At 38.4% G+C, this 21,282-nt stretch overlaps 1 protein-coding gene across 1 annotated transcript in view; it reads right to left on the reverse strand.

The window, feature by feature from the left end:
* Nucleotides 1-4,501: 4,501 nt before the first annotated feature.
* The window catches only part of LOC113066531 (gastrula zinc finger protein XlCGF57.1-like), a 1,043,158-nt gene continuing 1,026,377 nt past the window's right edge, over nucleotides 4,502-21,282 (reverse strand). Inside the window, exon 3 of the mRNA XM_026238413.1 lies at nucleotides 4,502-5,451. Within this exon, the coding sequence (XP_026094198.1) occupies nucleotides 4,535-5,451 (917 nt within the window). The 3' untranslated portion in view covers nucleotides 4,502-4,534. The remainder of the gene's footprint in view (nucleotides 5,452-21,282) is intronic.

Raw genomic sequence — 21,282 nt, forward strand, 5'->3', positions numbered from 1 at the left:
TTATATTGAACATTGTTTTGTGAAAACAAAGTTTGTTAAATGAATACACTTGAAATGTGCCTCCTAGATATGATGATAATAATGCTTATTAATGAATAAAGGTAAATAATTATTTTTTTAATAAATAAAAAGGTATCCTTTCAATGCATTCCAGATTTCTACAAATATATGACATTTTAGTTACTAATATCAGTATAATGTATGCCCTATCATGCATTTTTTTTTTTAAATAAACAAAATCTTAAATTGCAGTCACCAGCAAAGGGTTGTAAACTGTAACTAGAACTGTGAAAGCCAGGCACTGACATCACTGCCACTCTATGATTGGCTGAGGTGCCTCATGTGATCCATTAAGTTAGCCATTACGCTTGTTTCAATGGTTAGTAAAAAATAAGACCCTCTCATCTCCCAATAATAAGACACACCTGGAGCTGGATTCATGAAAATATTTATTAAAAAGTTGTATAAAAATAACTATTTACAAAAAGTAACATCTGGCTGCATTGTGAACATGCACCTAAATCAACACATTCATCCTCTACATCAGAAATTAAAGTCGCTTCATAGGTTACACAGGGCTGAACAAATTCTCAAAATTTTATCAATTGTAGGGGTGAGGTTAATTGAAACTGTTTAAGAAAGGACTTTGAAGTTTTTCAGTCATAATATGACCCGTTCAACATGGACACGTGCATTGGCAATGCCCCTAGTGTTAGTGGTGAACACTATCACTGAATTTATCACTGCACCTTCTTCCATTCGTTGGTGAGATGAACATGATCAGCCCACAGGGTGCAATGTAGTCCAGGTATTTGATGGTGTTCTGGCTGTAGTAATGACTGTAGGTCGCACCCCTGGAGCAAATGAATGGAATGCATCCAAGATTGCCTTTCACTTTGGAGTGTTTCAAAATGTTTGTGAATAGATAAGATCCCTAAAGTTGCAAAGACAAAAGTCACAAACCAAAAGAGATATTCTTTATAAAAAAGTCAAGACTTGTCCATGCCCCTCTGAAACGGCTCGTTTAAACATGCCCCACTTCACGAGTTCACCCTTACATCTAATCTGAAAGCGAATAGTAAGCATATTTTGGCGCGCTGTCCTGGGGGAGGGGTCCAGGTCCGGAGCATAGCCCGAACCCAAAGAAATTCCTCTATCCCTAATTTGGGATAAAAATAGACTAGAAGTGAGGAGTTGGGGTGGAGGAGGGATGCCGAAAAACTGTCGTAGGACAAGAGGTAGGAAGGCTGCATATATATATATATATATATATATATATATATATATACACACCTGTGCCATATTGGATGATTATCTGATCGTGTTCCTCCCAAACTTCGTTAATAAAACCTAATTTCACGAGTTCACCCTTACATCTAATCTGAAAGCGAATAGTAAAATTAAATGCCCCGCAGAATGCTTGTATGGAAGCATCCCCTGTTATGTGTGAAAAGTTTCTTTGCTTTTTTATTGATAAGGTCACTTCTATTAGGTCTCAAATTGTACCTTCAGCTTCAGACCCTTCAATCTCTGTTCCCTGCTCGGCTGTCTTTGATCATTTTGAGCCGGTAACTTTTTCCTCTTTAGAGGAGGTTGTTGGTCATTTGAAGCCCCTCGGGTTCTCCAAATGATGCTGTCCCCCCTTGACTATTTAAGGAGGTTTTCCCCACTGTAGGACCATCTGTTTTAGCAGTTATAAATAGTAGTCTGACCTCGGGTGTGGTGCCTGAAATTTTAAAACATGCAGTAGTTTAACCTCTGATTAAAAAACCTCAGTTCTTGCTAATTTCAGGCCTATTTCCAAATTGCCTTTCCTTTCAAAAATCTTGGAGAAGATTGTGTACAGTCAACTATTGGCCTTTTTGGAAGAACATAATATTCTAGAGGTTTTCCAGTCCGGTTTTAAGACCTTGCACAGCACCGAAACTGCTCTTTTAAGAGTTATTAATGATATCTTTTTAGCTACTGACTCTGGTGACTGTGTTATCCTTGTGCTTTTAGATCTAACTGCTGCATTTGACACAGTGGATCATGAAATATTGATTTCACGTTTAAGGCAGTGGGTGGGCATTAGTGGCATAGCACTGGAGTGGTTTAGGTCATACTTAGCGGATCGGACTTTTTGTGTTAGCTTAGGTGACTCTGTATCCTCCTCTAGTCCTCTCTTGTGTGGGGTCCCACAGGGCTCAGTCCTCGGCCCTCTACTTTTCTCTCTGTATTTGCTTCCACTTGGTTCCATACTTAGAAAGTATGGCATTTCATTCCACTGTTATGCAGATGACAGTCAGATTTATGTACCTATAAAAAAGAAAAATTATAACTCTGTTGGACAACTACTCAATTGTCTCGACGACATAAAGGCCTGGATGGCTCTGAACTTTTTACATTTTAATGATAAAAAAACAGAAGTGATGGTTTTCGGAGGCACCACTGGGACCCCGCCTGTAGATCTGGGCTCCTTAGCACCCTATATTAAACCTATTATCACAAACCTAGGAGTTAAAGTGGACCCTGAGCTTAAATTTGACAGTCAGATCAAAGCTGTTGTCAAATCAAGCTTCTTTCATTTAAGGCAGCTGGCCAAAATAAAACCAATGCTGTCAAGACAACATTTCGAAACCGTTATCCACGCCTTTGTAACTACACGGCTGGACTACTGTAACTCACTTTATGTGGGGGTTAGTGGGTCCTCCATCAACCGTCTCCAGTTGATACAAAATGCAGCAGCACGTCTTTTAACGGGCACACGTAAACATGAGCACATTTCCCCTATTTTAGCTTCATTACACTGGCTGCCTATTCAATTTAGGATCCATTTTAAAATTCTGTTATTTGCTTTTAAATCACTAAATGGTCTTGCTCCGCCATACCTCTCTGAGCTTCTACACTCTTATAAACCCGTCTTCTCTCTCAGATCAGATGATCAGCTGCTCCTGACTGTGCCTAAAACTAAGCGTAAGCTCAGAGGGGACCGTGCCTTTGCTGTGTCTGCCCCTAAACTGTGGAATGATCTGCCTTTGCATGTTAAGCAGGCCTCTTCTTTATCTGTTTTTAAAACCCTTCTTAAAACCCATCTTTTCTCTTTGGCTTTTGACACCTAGTAAGAGGTCGACTTTATTTACTTGTTTCAATTTGTTACTTTGAATGCTTTTATTCTGTGGTTATAAATGGTACATATGTTTATTTTATCTATTTTATTTTTATTTATTTTTCTGTACAGCACTTTGGTCTACTGTGGTTGTTGTAAAGTGCTTAACAAATAAAGTTGGTATGGTATGGTAGTAAGCATTCGCTTACTAGCACTTGGAAGGGGAGTCCCCCTTGCGACTAAATGCGAGGCATGGTGTGATGCCTCTGATGGAGGGCTCTCACTGGGACCGAAGGGAGCCAGTGGCTCTACTCCACTAGGAGGGAGATCCCTGACCGCCATCAAGCATGCAACATTACTCAGACGGGTGATTCACCCTGCGACCGAAGGGAGCCGTGGGTCTGTTGCACCGGAAGGGAGAGCCCTGTCAGATGGTGAGTAAGCAAGAAAATGTAAACCATATTACAGATGCTTTGTCCTTCAGCGAACTGTCCCTAATATTTATTGAACTTGCCACTGATGATTCAAACGCAAGTTTTGAGCAGTGTACAGTAGCACTTGTCGTTTGTTGTTTCTCCGATCACAAATGCAGACATGGTTTTATGTTTACATGGTGTGATGCAATGCATAAAAACATTTATTTAAAAACATAAAACATTTAAACATTATAAGTAATTATGTCCCCACTGGATGCAACAAATGCCTTGTTCATATTGGGTTTTATTGGTATTGGCTCGTCGAGTCAGGACACAACATCACAATATGGTAAGGTGCCTGGTATTTCCCTTACAGGCGTCTTATTTGCCGCACGTACCCAAGCAAACTTGCGGACGTGTCAAATATAAATGAGCCTTTACAGATGAGCTGTACCTGGTCATCCTTCTTTGGTTTATTATCCGCCATTGAACAAATGTAAAATGAACAGACTACCACTCAAGTACTTTCCACCATGACTTTATTTTTTTCATTTTCCAGTCTCTTGAAAATCACTCTAAATTCTCTCACAGTGTTCATGAAGCAAGTCCATATAAAAGCAATTTTACTTGATCATTCATCATTACCTCCTTGTAAGGGAAAACTTTTTTTTTTAAACATGTAATGAGTTACATGGAGGAGTTACAGTCATTTACAACAGTTTGGGTTATTTTAAAAAATAACATTTTAACAGTAATTTAACACTCTTGCCAATATTTAGATAACACCAGCAGTGCTATTTTACACCGTCTTTGGAAATGCGACAGTGAAGACTTTGTATTGTGGGCGGTGTAGACATGAATTAATTTGATCAGTACACAGCAATCAAAATTTGTCTTTACATGACGGTTTTGTAAATTACAAATTTAATCATTATGGTAAATATAGACAGTGATGGCAAACTTCTTTCTGGTTCTAACATGATGCATAAGGTTTTTACTGTTAGTGAAAATTATTCTACACACACAATATCTAAAACTCTAAAACTAAATCTCTCCATAAGTGCATCTTCACGTGTTTATTAAGGTTTACTTTACGTCCGAAACTCTTTCCACACCGATCACATGTGAAAGCCTTCTCTCGAGTGTGAACGACCAAGTGAAGCTTAAGGTCTCCTTTTCGTGAAAAGCTCTTTCCACACTGTTGACATGTGTAAGGTTTTTCTCCGGTGTGAACTCTCATGTGGGCATCAAGGGATTGTTTATATCCGAAACTCTTTCCACACTGAGAGCATGTGTAAGGCTTCTCTCCAGTGTGAACTCTCATGTGAGTCTTGAAGCTTACTTTATAACTCAAGCTCTTTCCACACTGATGACATACATAGCTGTTCTCTCCTGAGTGATTTTTCATGTGAGCACTCAGAGTGTCTTTATGTGCGAAACTCTTTCCACACTGATCACATATGAATGGCTTTTCTCCAGTGTGAATTCTCATGTGTTTTATATAGTTCCATTTTTGTCTGAAGCTCTTTCCACACTGTTGACAGGCGAAAGGTTTCTCTCCAGTGTGAATTCTCATATGGTTCATAAGGTTCCCTTTTTGTCTGAAACTCTTTCCACACTGTTGGCAGGCAAAAGGTTTCTCTCCAGTGTGAATTCTCATATGATTCATAAGGTTCCCTTTGTGACTGAAATTCTTTCCACAATGAGGGCAGGCGAAAGGCTTTTCTCCAGTGTGTATTCGCATGTGGGCCTGAAGAGATTGTTTATGTATAAAACTCTTGTCACACTGAAGGCAGGTGTTAGATTTGGTCTTCTGGACTCTTTTTCGTGAGGTCTTTGCAGTCTTAATGGGTTTTGTTCCAGATATGAAACTACTATGTTCCACACACTGATCCTTCTCTTCCATTTCATTCAGTTCTTGTATCTCCTCTTTCAGTGGGACCAGATCTACAGTGGGAAAAAAATTAAATGTTAACTTCGCAATGTAAAAACTGACAGTAACTTATGGTTATACCAATTGTCTTTGATCTTTCAAGTTATTCAATGCCACCAGTAGGTGTTGCATGCATCAGTCCAAAAGTTGTTAAATAAAAAGCATCCATTCATAAAAAAAAGTGTTGCGTTTCCACCGTAATTACCCGGAACAATTGTACAAGCAACTTTTCCCCTAGGAACTATTTTCACCCCAGACATGTTGCTTTCTGGGTTTCCGTGACTAATGGTTGTAGATGGAAATCAACAAAAGCCAAATTTTTCTTTAAGTGACCTGATGGCTGCCACTATGGGTCTCCCAGAAGGGATATCCCTATAAGGTTTATCAATTTTAGGCAGTGTATGCTCAACGCACATATACTCATATTCATTTTTGTCAACACACCTGAATTAACGAAGAGTTTTAAAATATTGTGTACAGAAGTGAGCCAAAGGATCCGTACTAAATTTTTTTTGTAAAAAACTTAATTAGAAAGTTATCTGTGAATTTTAAATTAATACTTTATTCTATCTAAAATAACCACTCACTATAGACAAATCCTTTTTTTAAATAATTCCAATTTAGATAATTGTGCACCGTCAAATTATTTGCAAGTTTATACTGTCTTTTAGATTTTAATAAAGATAAAACATTACTTTCTACAAGTCTACAATAAGTACCCAAAGAAGCGTTTCTGTTTTTAAAGGGAACAAAGGTGGATTTACCGCTTAAACTAGACCGATGTTGTTCACTAGAATTATAGTCCTCTTTAGATATACCACCATCCCGTGACTCCAAGGTTGTATAAGACATAGAAACTCCGGAGTCCAATGAGTGAGTCTGCTTTGAGATGGTCTGTCTCACATGAAAAAATTATTTTAGTCTCAAATTCCGAAAATAAAATTTGCAAATCAATGTAAGTGTCAAATGCCTCACTGTATATTTACAATAAAATGAAATAGGATATCAAATACCACTGCCTCCTTTTTTCAATTAAAAGTAGTAATAGCAGCAGATTTACAACCATTACAATGAAATGAAATATATCAATTTTCAGGGTTTGGGTAGAGGGATGAGGCGAGGACTCAATGATGCAGAGAGAAGGGCTCTTTAATAGTAGTAATAATAAAATAAACAAACAAAAACTACCCCGTAGGGGAAAACAGACAAAACTTGACTGGCAAGGCAAGGCAAGGCACGATGTGCACAGACAAATATTCAACGATGAACTAGCAACCAGACTGAAAACACAAGGACAATAAATAGGGAGCTAATGAAGAGGGTAACGAGGGAACACATGTGAGGAAAATTACATCAATAACCAGGTAAAAAGATGGGTGGGGTCAAGAAAATTGACGAGAGCACATGGCACATAGGAACTAAGACAAAAGCCATGTGCTCACACAAAACAAATACAAGCACATGGCCAGCAAACCAAATCACAAACCATGCGCTTGAATTAGACACAAACACGCAGCCAATGAGCAAAATAGAACAAGAAAGCACACAGCCGATAACTCGAGCTGTGTGCAACAATACAAGTAGGGGTCGACCGATCGGCCATTTTCAAAACCGATTTGCCGATAAAACCATTTTATTTTGAAATGCGCGATCTGGCACTGATCCAGCCACCTCAGTCACCTGGCCTAGACTAAGCCCAGCCCATCGTCCGTCTGATTTGTTGGGAGTCACGAGCCTGGCCAATCAATACGGCTGGCGCGGCTGGAAAATGTTCCGCTCTCACACCGAGAGCACAGGAGCTGCTTCAGTGATCATCATCACACATCAATAAGTTATCTCTCGAAGGTAAGAATGCAGTAAACGTTCCTGAAGTTGCAATAAATCACTACACTGAAGTTGCAAAACACCTAAATATAATCGATTTATGATGACAAGCCCCGTTCAGTTATTATACTGTAACAGATCTAGTAAGCTGTTACTGTACTTTATTTATTTTGAGTGGTAATTTTACTCCCAGTCATAAGGGGGCATTAGGGAGTCATTATCAGTACAGTTTCTCTAGATCAGAGAATAAGAGGAGTAGGAAGTTTGAGAAGGGACACTTGTGAGCTGGGAGTGATTGCTCTCCCCATGCTTAACCAAACCCTTATTGAGGAACATTAGTGTTCTACATCTCAATGTAAGTTACTTTTTGTTTCTTTAGTATTGTCAGAGGTTTTATAGTTGGTAATATACTTTGCTTCCAGAACCTCATGTTGTATTGTTTTTGTTGATCTAGAGGGTTTTTGTTTCTACTTAATTTTGAACTCAACTGTCAATTGAAACAGAGCTGGGGGGTGAAAACTTTTGTAATTTGAAGATCAAGGTAAATTGTACTTAATTTGTGTACCGGGAAACATACATCTGTTGTATCTTCTGTTGCTTACGAAGGGCAGAACTAAATGGAAAAAAATTATATTTCAACAAATTTGGCCATCTTCATCGTGTTCAAAAGTTTTCACCCCCCAGCTCTTAATGCATCTTGTTTCCTTCTGGAGCATCAGTGAATGTTTGAACCTTTTTAAATAGTTGTGTTTGAGTCCCTCAAATGTCCTCAGTGTGATAAGATGTATCTCAAAATCATAAAGTCACTGCTGGAAAGGGTTCAAATATGCATAGATGCTGAAAAAGTGAAGAATCTGCAGGAGCTTAAAGATTTTTCTGAAGAACGCTGCTCAGTTTAACTGTTCAGAACAAACAAGGGACTCATGCACAACCATCACAAAACAGAAAGACAGTCGAGGATCATCAGGTAACAGAACACAGTACTAAGAACCAAGGGTTCCCAAACTTTTGAGTGGGGTTATTTTAATAATTTCAGCATTTTTTTTGTCTTGTGGACTAAATGTTAATATCTTTTATGTACAATATCTTACTCAGGACAGTACTAAATAAAATATAACATGCATTTAGTATGATCTCTCTTATTTTTTTTAAATTACTCATAATTTCACAGATTCTGCAAGGGGTGCCCAAACTTTCGATCCCCACTGTATATAAATCATAAAATGACTCAGTTATTATCATTAAAGCCGGACTTCCAATTTTTTTTTTTTTAGCATTAGTGACCTTTAATTTGGAGCAAGATAAACTGGAGTGACTTTGTGTCAGACATGTGTCACTTCTCTCAAATCTGATTGGTTCACCTTCAGTCTGAGATCTTGAATCCAGAACATAACCTGCCCTGGAGCAGGTTAGCCGTGCAGCGTAAGATACCATGGCAACGAACACCGATTAAAGCCGAGCTACTTTCATACTACCTAAAACCCAGGGTTGGCAGAAACTAAGCTGAAACATAGCTGGCTAGCCATCTAATCCAGCTTCATGGTACAGGCCCCTGGTGCTGCTGATTTGGGACTACTAATTGTTACCCATTTTAATTTACTTTATAAAACTTCAGAGAGATTACATTTATTTTCCATTATTTGTTCATTTGTTGCTGTTTAAATTTGCTTTAAGTTTTACTTTGTTTATAGAATGCTGCTGATGGATGCTTCCAGCACTTTTTAGGGCCCGAGCACCGAGGTGCGAGGACCCTCTTGTATCTGCTTTGTTTATTAGGGCCCGAGCACCGATGGTGTGAGGACCCTCTTGGAATTGCTCCGTTTATTAGGGCCCGAGCACCGATGGTGTGAGGACCCTCTTGGAATTGCTCCGTTTATTATTATTATTATTATTATTATTATTATTATTAGGGCCCGAGCACCGATGGTGTGAGGACCCTATTGGAATTGCTTCGTTTATTATTAGGGCCCGAGCACCGATGGTGTGAGGACCCTCTTGGAATTGCTCCGTTTATTATTATTATTATTATTATTATTATTATTATTATTATTATTAGGGCTCAAGCCCAAAGGGCGAGAGGCCTATTGTTTTCCTTAGGATTATTTTTTATTATTATTATTATTATTATTATTATTATTATTATTATTATTATTTTCCAACGTCTCGGGGGCTTTTGGGGCCCTTAACGTGCTTAAAAAGTCTTGAAAATTGGCACACAGATTGGAACCTGCGGCCATTAGGGCCGGGCAGAGACTGATACACGGGCGTGGCACAGGGGCTCTACAGCGCCCCCTGGAATATGGAGGGCCATATATCATACATTCTTGCTCGTAGACGTATGAAACTCGGTACACATATAAATCTCATCAATCCAAACAACTTTTGTATTGCATATCATAGGCTCCGCCCAACAGGAAGTTGGCTATTTAGGGTTTAGTATTCAAATTTTTCGTCAAAGTTGTGGGGGCTTTTGGGGTCCTTAACATACTCAAAAACTCTTGAAAATTTGCGCACACTTTGGAATCTGTGGCCTTTAGGAGCCTGCAGAGGCTGGGACCCGGGCGTGGCACAGGGGCTCTACGGCGCCCCCTGGAACACAGTCAGAAATGTTGATGTATAGCTCACACATACTTGCACATATTCATATGAAACTCAGTACACATATAGATCTCATCGTGCCGAACAACTTTCGTATTGCATGTCATAGGCTCCGCCCATCAGGAAGTCAGCTATTTAGAGTTATGTAAAAAGCGCATGCTCTGGAATTTGAAATACTTGTCATAGGTTTTTTTCTCGATTGCCGCCAAACTCGGTCAACGTGATCTCAAGACACTGGGGATGAAAAATTGCCAGGGGATTTTTGATATCTCGAACGGTTTGCTCGTGGCGAGGCGTTGAAATTATGGCGAGAAATGAGAAACAGGAAGTGTCTAATACCGTCCACATACATTTCCTGATTTTAATCAAACTTCATCAGATTATTCGTTGTATGATGTCGATCGCATATATGTGACTATTAGGAGTCAAAGTTATAGCGCCACCAACTGGCAGAAGGAAGTGTGTCATTTTCAAAATGATTTGAATTCAGCATCTTATTATTACTCGATTTGCTTCAAACTTCATCAGAATAATGTTAAAACACAGCCGATATAAATCTGCAAGGGGGATATTGATATCTAAAAAATTGTTGGCGTGGCAACATGTCAAACTGGAATACTTCTCAGGTGATTTTGAGGCAAATAACATACTTAGAATTTCACAAAACTCTGAACACACATCAGTATTTCTGATAGGAACTTAAATTGTGAATGGATTTTGGATAGCTTGAATGGTTTTGCCGTGGTGATTTTTTTAAATGACCTTACAAAGGGAATCATTATTGTATTTTTAAATTGCAGCTTCCAAACACGTCAAATAATTTTTTCATACAGATGAAAAAGTCATTCTGAGGAAATATGCATAGTTTAACGACTTTACAACACTGTATGGATAACAGAAAATTAAAAAACTGTCAGACATCTCATCTCACTCTGTCCCTCTGTTTGAGTATATGTGCTTCAGACTTCCATTGTCTGAGAGAAATAGCGCCCCTACAGGTTCAATTCCCGGACTTTTACTTTCACTTTTAAATCGGTTAAAAATACAAACAAATACTTAGATTTAATTCACACTGACAAGCTAAACCAACATATCTGATTATTACCGGTTCAGGGCTCATGGATAAATTATTTCTGGCCAGAGATACGTGAGAAATAGGAGAGATGAATCACCGCTGTGATCACGAGCGTCTGGAGTAAAGAGCTCAGAGAAAACGAATTTATTCCTGTTTTAAAGCTTTTAAAAATAAATTATTACAGCGATATCACACAATCAACCAATTAGAACACACCAAGAGCTAAATTCAGATGTTTTTGAACTGTTTGTGTGAAAATGAAATATTTGTGGCTGCCTATCTAAAATCACCGCTCCGATCAGCGCGTACAGTGTCGAGCTCAAAACAAACGAATTTATTCTTGTTTAAGAGCTTTTTTAAATAAAATATTACCACAAATGCACACAATAAACCCATTGTAACACTACAAAAGCTAAATGCAGGTGTTTGTGACCCGTTTAAGTGTGCAAGACTATTTGAAAGCGCGACTGGCAGAATAACATATCTCTTGAGCTGCAGGTTTCTGTCTTTCGTCGTACGAACGAACACATCACGGACAAGATTATTTCAAAATACATAATAGCTTGGCGAATATAAACGAAAACAGCCACGTGAACATAAACTGGATCTACTGGATTTGAATATTAAAGTGACCACATTTACCACTTGCTTCTGTCTTCAATTTTAATCTATATAAAAAAGGAAACTCATTCGACTTGGCTGCTTTTTTAATGTGTGCGTATTTATTTATTTACCTTTTTATACATTTTGTATAATTTCATAGTTTGTGTATTACAATTATAAAAACAAAAATAAATTTAGCCACTCACATAGAAATAGCTTAGGCCTTAACCTTTTTCTGACAGTTTTAGGGATTTTTAAAAATCCTAAAAAAAACTTATTTGTGCTGCAAATAATAATTTCAAACTCATTTGATACTGACCTATGACATCCTGTGACATTATATTTATTTGAATTTACATAATCTCATAGATGTAACAGTAAATCTGTTCAGCTCACAGATCAATACTAAGCTGTAATGCAAGCAGAACTTTCACAAATGCTTATGAGTCATTTAAGGATTTGATAACACTGTAAAATAATGTCTAATTTGTTAACATTAGCAAATGCATTGATAACACTTTATAATAACTGCACTCATTAGTAAATAGTCAGTTCATGCTTTATAAAGCCTTGTCCCAATATTAATAGTCAGTAGTAAGCAGTTTATAAATACAGCTATAAATAGCTTGTCCTTGGTTTATAAGCACATTTATTAAAAAGGAGAGTAAAGGGTCAGTTATCTTCCTATGAAAAATAAAAGATAAAAATAAACAAACAACAACACAGATTGATACAGAACTCAGAAATTTTATTGTGGATTTATGATAAAATCAGCCTGTAAATGAATTCATACTCCTCCTCATACTACTCCATACTCCTATTTCAACATGATGCCAATATACTGAGATATTAAATTGTGAATGGGTTTAGGATAGCTTAAATGGTGTTGCCATAGAGATTTATTAAAGTAACATAAAAAATACAATAGTTATTTTACTATATCTTTAAAATTTTTCATTCTAACTCTTCATAATTTTTTATATAAGTAGAAGTCCTTATTTGAAGGAAGCACAGTAAGTTTCATAGCTTTATCATTTTCAAGAGCCAGCATAAAATTAAAACTATCATAACTTATAAATCAAGCTTGCAATTCTTAGTACCAATAATGGCCAGCAGAGGGAGCTATAGGATTACTTTTAAATAATTATTGTAGAAACGAGTATGATTTAAATAATTTATAGAAATCTTTCAAATAAAATAATATGTATTTTAGGAATTTTACTGATAAAATGACCCTCACTTAATTAGAATAACAAGCTGAAGTATTGTGAACCGTATATTAAGAATAATTCTTTACAGGCTTTATGGACAGATACGTTTTAAGTGACTCTTGAAGGTTCAGCACCACATCCTCTTTTACCACTGTTTAAAGAATTAATCTTACAGAACAGGTGTGAATGAATTTTGGATAGCTTGAATGGTTTTGTCGTGGTGATTTTTTGAAATAATAGTAAAAAAGGAACCAGTAAAAAAAAGTGCAGCTTCTAAACACTTCAAAAAAATGTACACATAGAAGACAAGTCATTCTGAGGAAATATGCATAGTTTCATGACTATACAACATTATATGGATGACAGAAAATTAAAAAACATACATCTGATGTCACTCTGTCCCTCTGTCACTGTGTGTGTGTGTTTGTGTGTGTTTTAAGTGAATTAGGTGTGAAACTATCAGTGAGCATTTAGTCTCCAGCGCCAACATTTTACAGAACTGACACTTTCCTGGAGTCTCAGAATTACAATGTGTCAGGTTCTGAGAGATCTAAGATTCCAAAAAAATATTTAATTAGAATACCATGAAGTATTGTGAAATACTATATATTAAGACTTTATATATAGGCTTAATGAACAGATTAGAGTGACTCGTGAAGGACCAGCACCACCTCCTCTTGTCCGATGGTTTGAGGAATATATCTTCCAGAATCCGGGATTAAGATTTAGGAGCTCATTTTTATTCCACCTCCTTTCCTGAAAGTCTGTCTTGCAGAATTGACTAAAAATTAATCTTCACATTAATTCCTAATTCTTTGCATTTTTGTCAGTTCTTCTTGACCTGTTTTTCTCTTCCAGCTTTCCTGGACTATTGTATAGCACTCATAAATGATTAAATAAATAAAAAATGGTAGTTATTAAGATTGATATGGTTTGGAATTGGTAAAATGTGCTTGGAAAAAAATCACAATAAAACAATGTTTTAATGTTTAAGTTTGGAATATTAACTGACATGAATGAATGCTATATAAATATTGTTCATGTTAACATAATGTTTATAAATGAAATCTTATTGTAAAGTGTTACTAAAGTTATATATATATATATATATATATATTGTTCTGTGAATGTGATTTTAAAGTCTAGATGATTCGGATTAACCCTTTAACTGCCATATCAAGTTCAAGTTCAAGTTCAAGTTCAATTTATTTGTATAGCGCATTTACAACAGCCTCCTGGCTGACCAAAGTGCTTTAACATAAGAGCAAGAATATTACACATACATAAAAATAGACCAGACAAAAAATTTAAAACCACCCATTTCAAAATGTAGCATAACACAGTAGTCAGTACACTAAGGAAAATAAAAAAGTTTTTAGCAAAGATTTAAAAATAGACAAGGAAGGGGCCAGTCTGATCTCTAAAGGCAGGGTATTCCAGAGTCGTGGCCCAGCCACTGCAAATGCACGCTCCCCTCTACGCTCCCCTCTATCCTTTAAAACCTCACTGCCAGAGGGATATTGTGAATGCATGTGCCCGCTGGGCACAGTTTACCTGATGCCACCGGGGTGGTGATGGCATTGGTGGCTTGAGCCCGCCATCGCTGCTTGCAGCTATATTTATTATTATTATTCTTCTTCTCCAAAATGAATCGCATTTTTGAGGGCCTAAACATGCTCGAAAAGTCATGAAACTTTGCACACACCTCAGAACTGGCGAAAATTTACGTCTGATATGGGTTTCAGAAGTGGGTGTGGCAAAATGGCTCAACAGCGCCACCTATACACGTTCAACGGTGTGCGCCTCGAGCTACGTTTCATGTACATGTATGAAAATCGGTATACACATGTAACTCTCCAATACCTACAAAAAAGTCTCTTGGAGCAAAATCCGAAACCCAACAGGAAGTCGGTTATTACTAATATTATGAGCAAATTTTGTGTCATTTTTGTCATTTCCATGCGTTGTATTTTAACGAACTCCTCCTAGAGATTCATTCAGATCAACACCAAATTTGGTATGCCTAATCTGAAGGCCTTTGCGATGTTAAATTGCGAAGCTTTTGAGTTTTCGTTAATGGGCGTGTCCGTGGCGGCCTGGCGAATTTCGATGATTCGCCATGAAACAGGAAGTTGCTATAACTCAGACATACAATGACCAATCTGCCCCAAACTTCACATGTTTGATGAGACTCCTGACCTGAACAGATTGACATGCCCATATTCAGTTATAGTCATAGCGCCACCTATTGGCAACAGGAAGTGACATATTTTACACTGCGATGAACTACTCCTAGAAATTTTATGACATCAATGTATTTTTTGTGGTCAGTCTAATCTAAAGGCCCTGTGCGATGTTAAGTTGTGAAGATCTTGAGTTTTCGTTAAAAGGCGTGTCCATGGCGCCGTCACGAAGTTCGATGTCTCGCCATGGGAATAAAAGATGTTATAACTCAGGCATAAAATGTCCGATCTTCCCCAAACTTCACATGTGTGATAAGAGTCCTGGCCTGAACACATCTGAAGGCCAAAATTCCATCAGGTGTGGCAAAATGGCTCGATAGCGCCACCTATACACTTTCAACAGAGTGCGCCTCGAGCTATGTTTCACGTACATGTACAAAAATCGGTATACACATGTAACACACCAATACCTACAAAAAAGTCTCTTGGTACGAAATCCGAATCCCAACAGGAAGTCGGTTATTTAGAATTTTCTCTGCAAAATTGGCGTTGTTTTTGCCATTTTCAGGGGTTGTACTTTAACGAACTCCTCCTAGAGATTTATTCAGATCAACACCAAACCTGGTCAGTGTAATCTTAAGCCCTTTGCGATGTTAAATTGCGAAGATCTTTAGATTTCGTTAAAGGGCGTGTCCATGGTGGCCTGACAAATTTCGATGTTTCGCCATGAAAAAGGAAGTTGCTGTAACTCAGACATACAATGTCCAATCTGCCCCAAACTTCACATGTTAGATAAAACTTCTGCCCTTAACAGATCTACATGCCCACATTCAGTTATAGTCATAGCGCCACCTATTGGCAACAGGAAGTGACATGTTTTACGCTGCGACAAACTACTCCTATAATTTTTTTGAGATTAACATATATTTTGTGGTCAGTCTAATCTAAAGGCCTGTGCAATGTTAACTTTTGGAGATCTTGAGTTTTTGTTAAAGGGCGTTTCCATGGCGCCATGACAAAATTTGATGTCTTGCCACAGCAAGAGAAGTTGTTGTAACTCAAGCATAAAATGTTCAATCTTCCCCAAACTTCACATGTTCGATAAGAGTCCTGGCCTGAACACATCTGAAGGCCAATATTCCATTATAATGATAGCGCCACCTGCTGGCAACGGTAAGATTGGCACATATATGGGATATACTTTGATATATTCCACTTATATTTAGGACATTAAATGCATATTTCTCAACGTTCACCTTTTTACTAAAGCCAACACGATGGCGGTGAGCCCGGGTGCGAGGGCCCGTTCATCGCTGCTTGCAGCTTTAATTAGGGCCCGAGCACCGATGGTGTGAGGACCCTCTTGGAATTGCTCCGTTTATTATTATTATTATTATTATTATTCTTCTTCTCTAAGATGAATCGCATTTTTGAGGGCCTAAACATGCTCGAAAAGTCATGAAACTTTGCACACACCTCAGAACTGGCGAAAATTTACGTCTGATATGGGTTTCAGAAGTGGGTGTGGCAAAATGGCTCAACAGCGCCACCTATACACGTTCAACGGTGTGCGCCTCGAGCTACGTTTCATGTACATGTATGAAAATCGGTATACACATGTAACTCTCCAATACCTACAAAAAAGTCTCTTGGAGCAAAATCCGAAACCCAACAGGAAGTCGGTTATTTCTAATATTATGAGCAAATTTTGTGTCATTTTTGTCATTTCCATGCGTTGTATTTTAACGAACTCCTCCTAGAGATTAATTCAGATCAACACCAAATTTGGTATGCCTAATCTAAAGGCCTTTGCGATGTTAAATTGCGAAGCTTTTGAGTTTTCGTTGAAGGGCCTGTGTGTGGCGGCCTGGCGAATTTCGATGATTCGCCATGAAACAGGAAGTTGCTATAACTCAGACATACAATGACCAATCTGCCCCAAACTTCACATGTTTGCTGAGACTCCTGTCCTGAACAGTTTGACACGACCATATTCAGTTATAGTCATAGCGCCACCTATTGGCAACAGGAAGTGACATATTTTACGCTGCGACAAACTACTCCTAGAAATTTTTGACATCAATGTCTTTTTTGTCGTCAGTCTAATCTAAAGGCCTGTACGATGTTAAATTGAGAAGATCTTGAGTTTTCGTTAAAGGGCGTGTCCATGGCGCCATGTCAAAGTTCGATGTCTCGCCATGGGAGTAGAAGTTGTTGTAACTCAGTCATAAAATATCAGATCTTGCCCAAACTTCAAATGTTTGATAAGAGTACTGACCTGAACACATCTGGAGGCTAATATTCCATTGGGTGTGGCAAAATGGCTCGATAGCGCCACCTATACATTTTCAATGGAGTGCGCCTCGAGCTACATGTCATATACATGTACGAAAATCGGTAAACATATGTAACACACCAATAGCTACAAAAAAGTCTCTTGGTACGAAATCCGAATCCCAACAGGAAGTCGGTTATTTTTAATTTTCCCTGCAAAATTGGTGTTGTTTTTGTCATTTTCAGGGGTTGTATTTTAACGAACTCCTCCTAGAGATTTATTCAGATCAACACCAAACTTGGTCAGTGTAATCTAAAGCCCTTTGCCATGTTAAATTGCGAAGGAATTGAGGTTTCGTTAAAGGGCGTGTCCATGGCGGCCTGACAAATTTCGATGATTCGCCATGAAAAATGATGGTGCTATAACTCACACATACAATGTCCAATCCGCCCCAAACTTCACATTTTTGATAAGACTCTTCACCTGAACAGATCTACATGCCAATATTCAGTTATAGTCATAGCGCCACCTATTGGCAACTGGAAGTGACATATTTTACACTGTGACAAACTACTCCTAGAAATTTTATGACATCAATGTCTTTTTTGTGGTCAGTCTAATCTAAAGACCTGTGTGATGTTTAGTTGTGAAGATCTTGAGTTTTTGTTAAAAGGCATGTCCATGTCGCCATGACGAAGTTCGATGTCTCGCCAATGGGAATAAAAGATGTTATAACTCAGGCATAAAATGTCCGATCTTGCCCAAACTTCACATGTGTGATAAGGGTCCTGGCTTGAACACATCTGAAGGCCAATATTCCATTATAACGATAGCGCCACCTGCTGGCAACAGGAAGATTGGCACACATATGGAATAAACTTTGATATATTGCACTTATATTTATGAGTTTAAATGCATATTTCTCAACGTTCACCTTTTTACTAAAGCCACACGATGGCGGTGAGCCCGGGTGCGAGGGCCCGTTCATCGCTGCTTGCAGCTTTAATTAGGGCCCGAGCACCGAAGGTGTGAGGACCCTATTGTATCTGCTCCGTTTATTATTATTATTATTATTATTTTTTCTTCTCCCCAATGAATCGCATTTTTGAAGGCCTAAACATACTCAAAAAGTCAGGAAAATTTGCACACACCTCCGAACTGGCGAAAATTTACGTCTGATATGGGTTTCAGAAGTGGGCGTGGCAAAATGGCTCAATAGCGCCACCTATACACGTTCAGCGGTGTGCGCCTCGAGCTATGTTTCACGCACATGTCTGAAAATCGGTAAACACATGTAAGACACCAAGACCTACAAAAAAGACTCTTGGAGCAAAATTCTAAACCCAACAGGAAGTTGGTTATTTTTAATATTATGAGCAAATTTTTTGTAATTTTTGCCATTTCCATGCATTGTATTTTAACGAACTCCTCCTAGAGATTAATTCAGATCAACACCAAATTTGGTATGCCTAATCTAAAGGCCATTGAGATGTAAAATTGCGAAGATCTTGAGTTTTCGTTGAAGGGCGTGTCCGTGGCGGCCTGGCGAATTTCGATGATTCGCCATGAAAAATGAAGTAGCTATAACTCAGACATACAATGTCCAATCAGCCCCAAACTTCACATGTTTGATGTGACTCCAAACCTGAACAGATTGACATGCCCATATTCAGTTATAGTCATAGCGCCACCTATTGGCAACAGGAAGTGACATATTTTAAGCTGTGATGAACTACTCCTAGAAATTTTTTGACATCAATGTCTTTTTTGTGGTCAGTCTAATCTAAAGGCCTGTGCGATGTTCAGTTGTGAAGATCTTGAGTTTTCATTAAAAGACGTGTCCACGGCGCCATGGCAAAGTTCGATGTCTCGCCATGGGAATAAAAGATGTTATAACTCAGGCATAAAATGTCCGATCTTCCCCAAACTTCACATGTGTGATAAGAGTCCTGGCCTGAACACATCTGAAGGCCAATAGTCCATTATAATGAGAGCACCACCTACTGGCAACACAAAGATTGGCACAAATATGGAGTAAACTTTGATATATTCCACTTATATTTATGAGTTTAAATGCAGGTTTCTCACCGTTCACCTATTTACTAAAGCCACTCGCTGCCGGTGAGCCCGGGTGCGAGGGCCCGTTCATCGCTGCTTGCAGCTTTAATTAGGGCCCGAGCACCGATGGTGTGAGGACCCTCTTGGAATTGCTCCGTTTATTATTATTATTATTATTATTCTTCTTCTCTAAGATGAATCGCATTTTTGAGGGCCTAAACATGCTCGAAAAGTCATGAAACTTTGCACACACCTCAGAACTGGCGAAAATTTACGTCTGATATGGGTTTCAGAAGTGGGTGTGGCAAAATGGCTCAACAGCGCCACCTATACACGTTCAACGGTGTGCGCCTCAAGCTACGTTTCATGTACATGTATGAAAATCGGTATACACATGTAACTCTCCAATACCTACAAAAAAGTCTCTTGGAGCAAAATCCGAAACCCAACAGGAAGTCGGTTATTTCTAATATTATGAGCAAATTTTGTGTCATTTTTGTCAATTCCATGCGTTGTATTTTAACGAACTCCTCCTAGAGATTAATTCAGATCAACACCAAATTTGGTATGCCTAATATAAAGGCCTTTGCGATGTTAAATTGCGAAGCTTTTGAGTTTTCGTTGAAGGGCCTGTGTGTGGCGGCCTGGCGAATTTCGATGATTCGCCATGAAACAGGAAGTTGCTATAACTCAGACATACAATGACCAATCTGCCCCAAACTTCAAATGTTTGATGAGGACTCCTGTCCTGAACGGTTTGACATGACCATATTCAGTTATAGTCATAGCGCCACCTATTGGCAACAGGAAGTGACATATTTTACGCTGCGACAAACTACTCCTAGAAATTTTTGACATCAATGTCTTTTTTGTCGTCAGTCTAATCTAAAGGCCTGTACGATGTTAAATTGAGAAGATCTTGAGTTTTCGTTAAAGGGCGTGTCCATGGCGCCATGTCAAAGTTCGATGTCTCGCCATGGGAGTAGAAGTTGTTGTAACTCAGTCATAAAATATCAGATCTTGCCCAAACTTCAAATGTTTGATAAGAGTACTGACCTGAACACATCTGGAGGCTAATATTCCATTGGGTGTGGCAAAATGGCTCGATAGCGCCACCTATACATTTTCAATGGAGTGCGCCTCGAGCTACATGTCATATACATGTACGAAAATCGGTAAACATATGTAACACACCAATAGCTACAAAAAAGTCTCTTGGTACGAAACCCGAATCCCAACAGGAAGTCGGTTATTTTTAATTTTCCCTGCAAAATTGGTGTTGTTTTTGTCATTTTCAGGGGTTGTATTTTAACGAACTCCTCCTAGAGATTTATTCAGATCAACACCAAACTTGGTCAGTGTAATCTAAAGCCCTTTGCCATGTTAAATTGCGAAGGAATTGAGGTTTCGTTAAAGGGCGTGTCCATGGCGGCCTGACAAATTTCGATGATTCGCCATGAAAAATGATGGTGCTATAACTCACACATACAATGTCCAATCCGCCCCAAACTTCACATTTTTGATAAGACTCTACACCTGAACAGATCTACATGCCAATATTCAGTTATAGTCATAGCGCCACCTATTGGCAACTGGAAGTGACATATTTTACACTGTGACAAACTACTCCTAGAAATTTTATGACATCAATGTCTTTTATGTGGTCAGTCTAATCTAAAGACCTGTGTGATGTTTAGTTGTGAAGATCTTGAGTTTTTGTTAAAAGGCATGTCCATGTCGCCATGACGGAAGTTCGATGTCTCGCCCATGGGAATAAAAGATGTTATAACTCAGGCATAAAATGTCCGATCTTGCCCAAACTTCACATGTGTGATAAGGGTCCTGGCTTGAACACATCTGAAGGCCAATATTCCATTATAACGATAGCGCCACCTGCTGGCAAAAGGAAGATTGGCACACATATGGAATAAACTTTGATATATTGCACTTATATTTATGAGTTTAAATGCATATTTCTCAACGTTCACCTTTTTACTAAAGCCCACACGATGGCGGTT

Source organism: Carassius auratus, chromosome 4, assembly GCF_003368295.1.
Source record: "Carassius auratus strain Wakin chromosome 4, ASM336829v1, whole genome shotgun sequence".
Taxonomy (NCBI): Eukaryota; Metazoa; Chordata; class Actinopteri; order Cypriniformes; family Cyprinidae; genus Carassius; species Carassius auratus.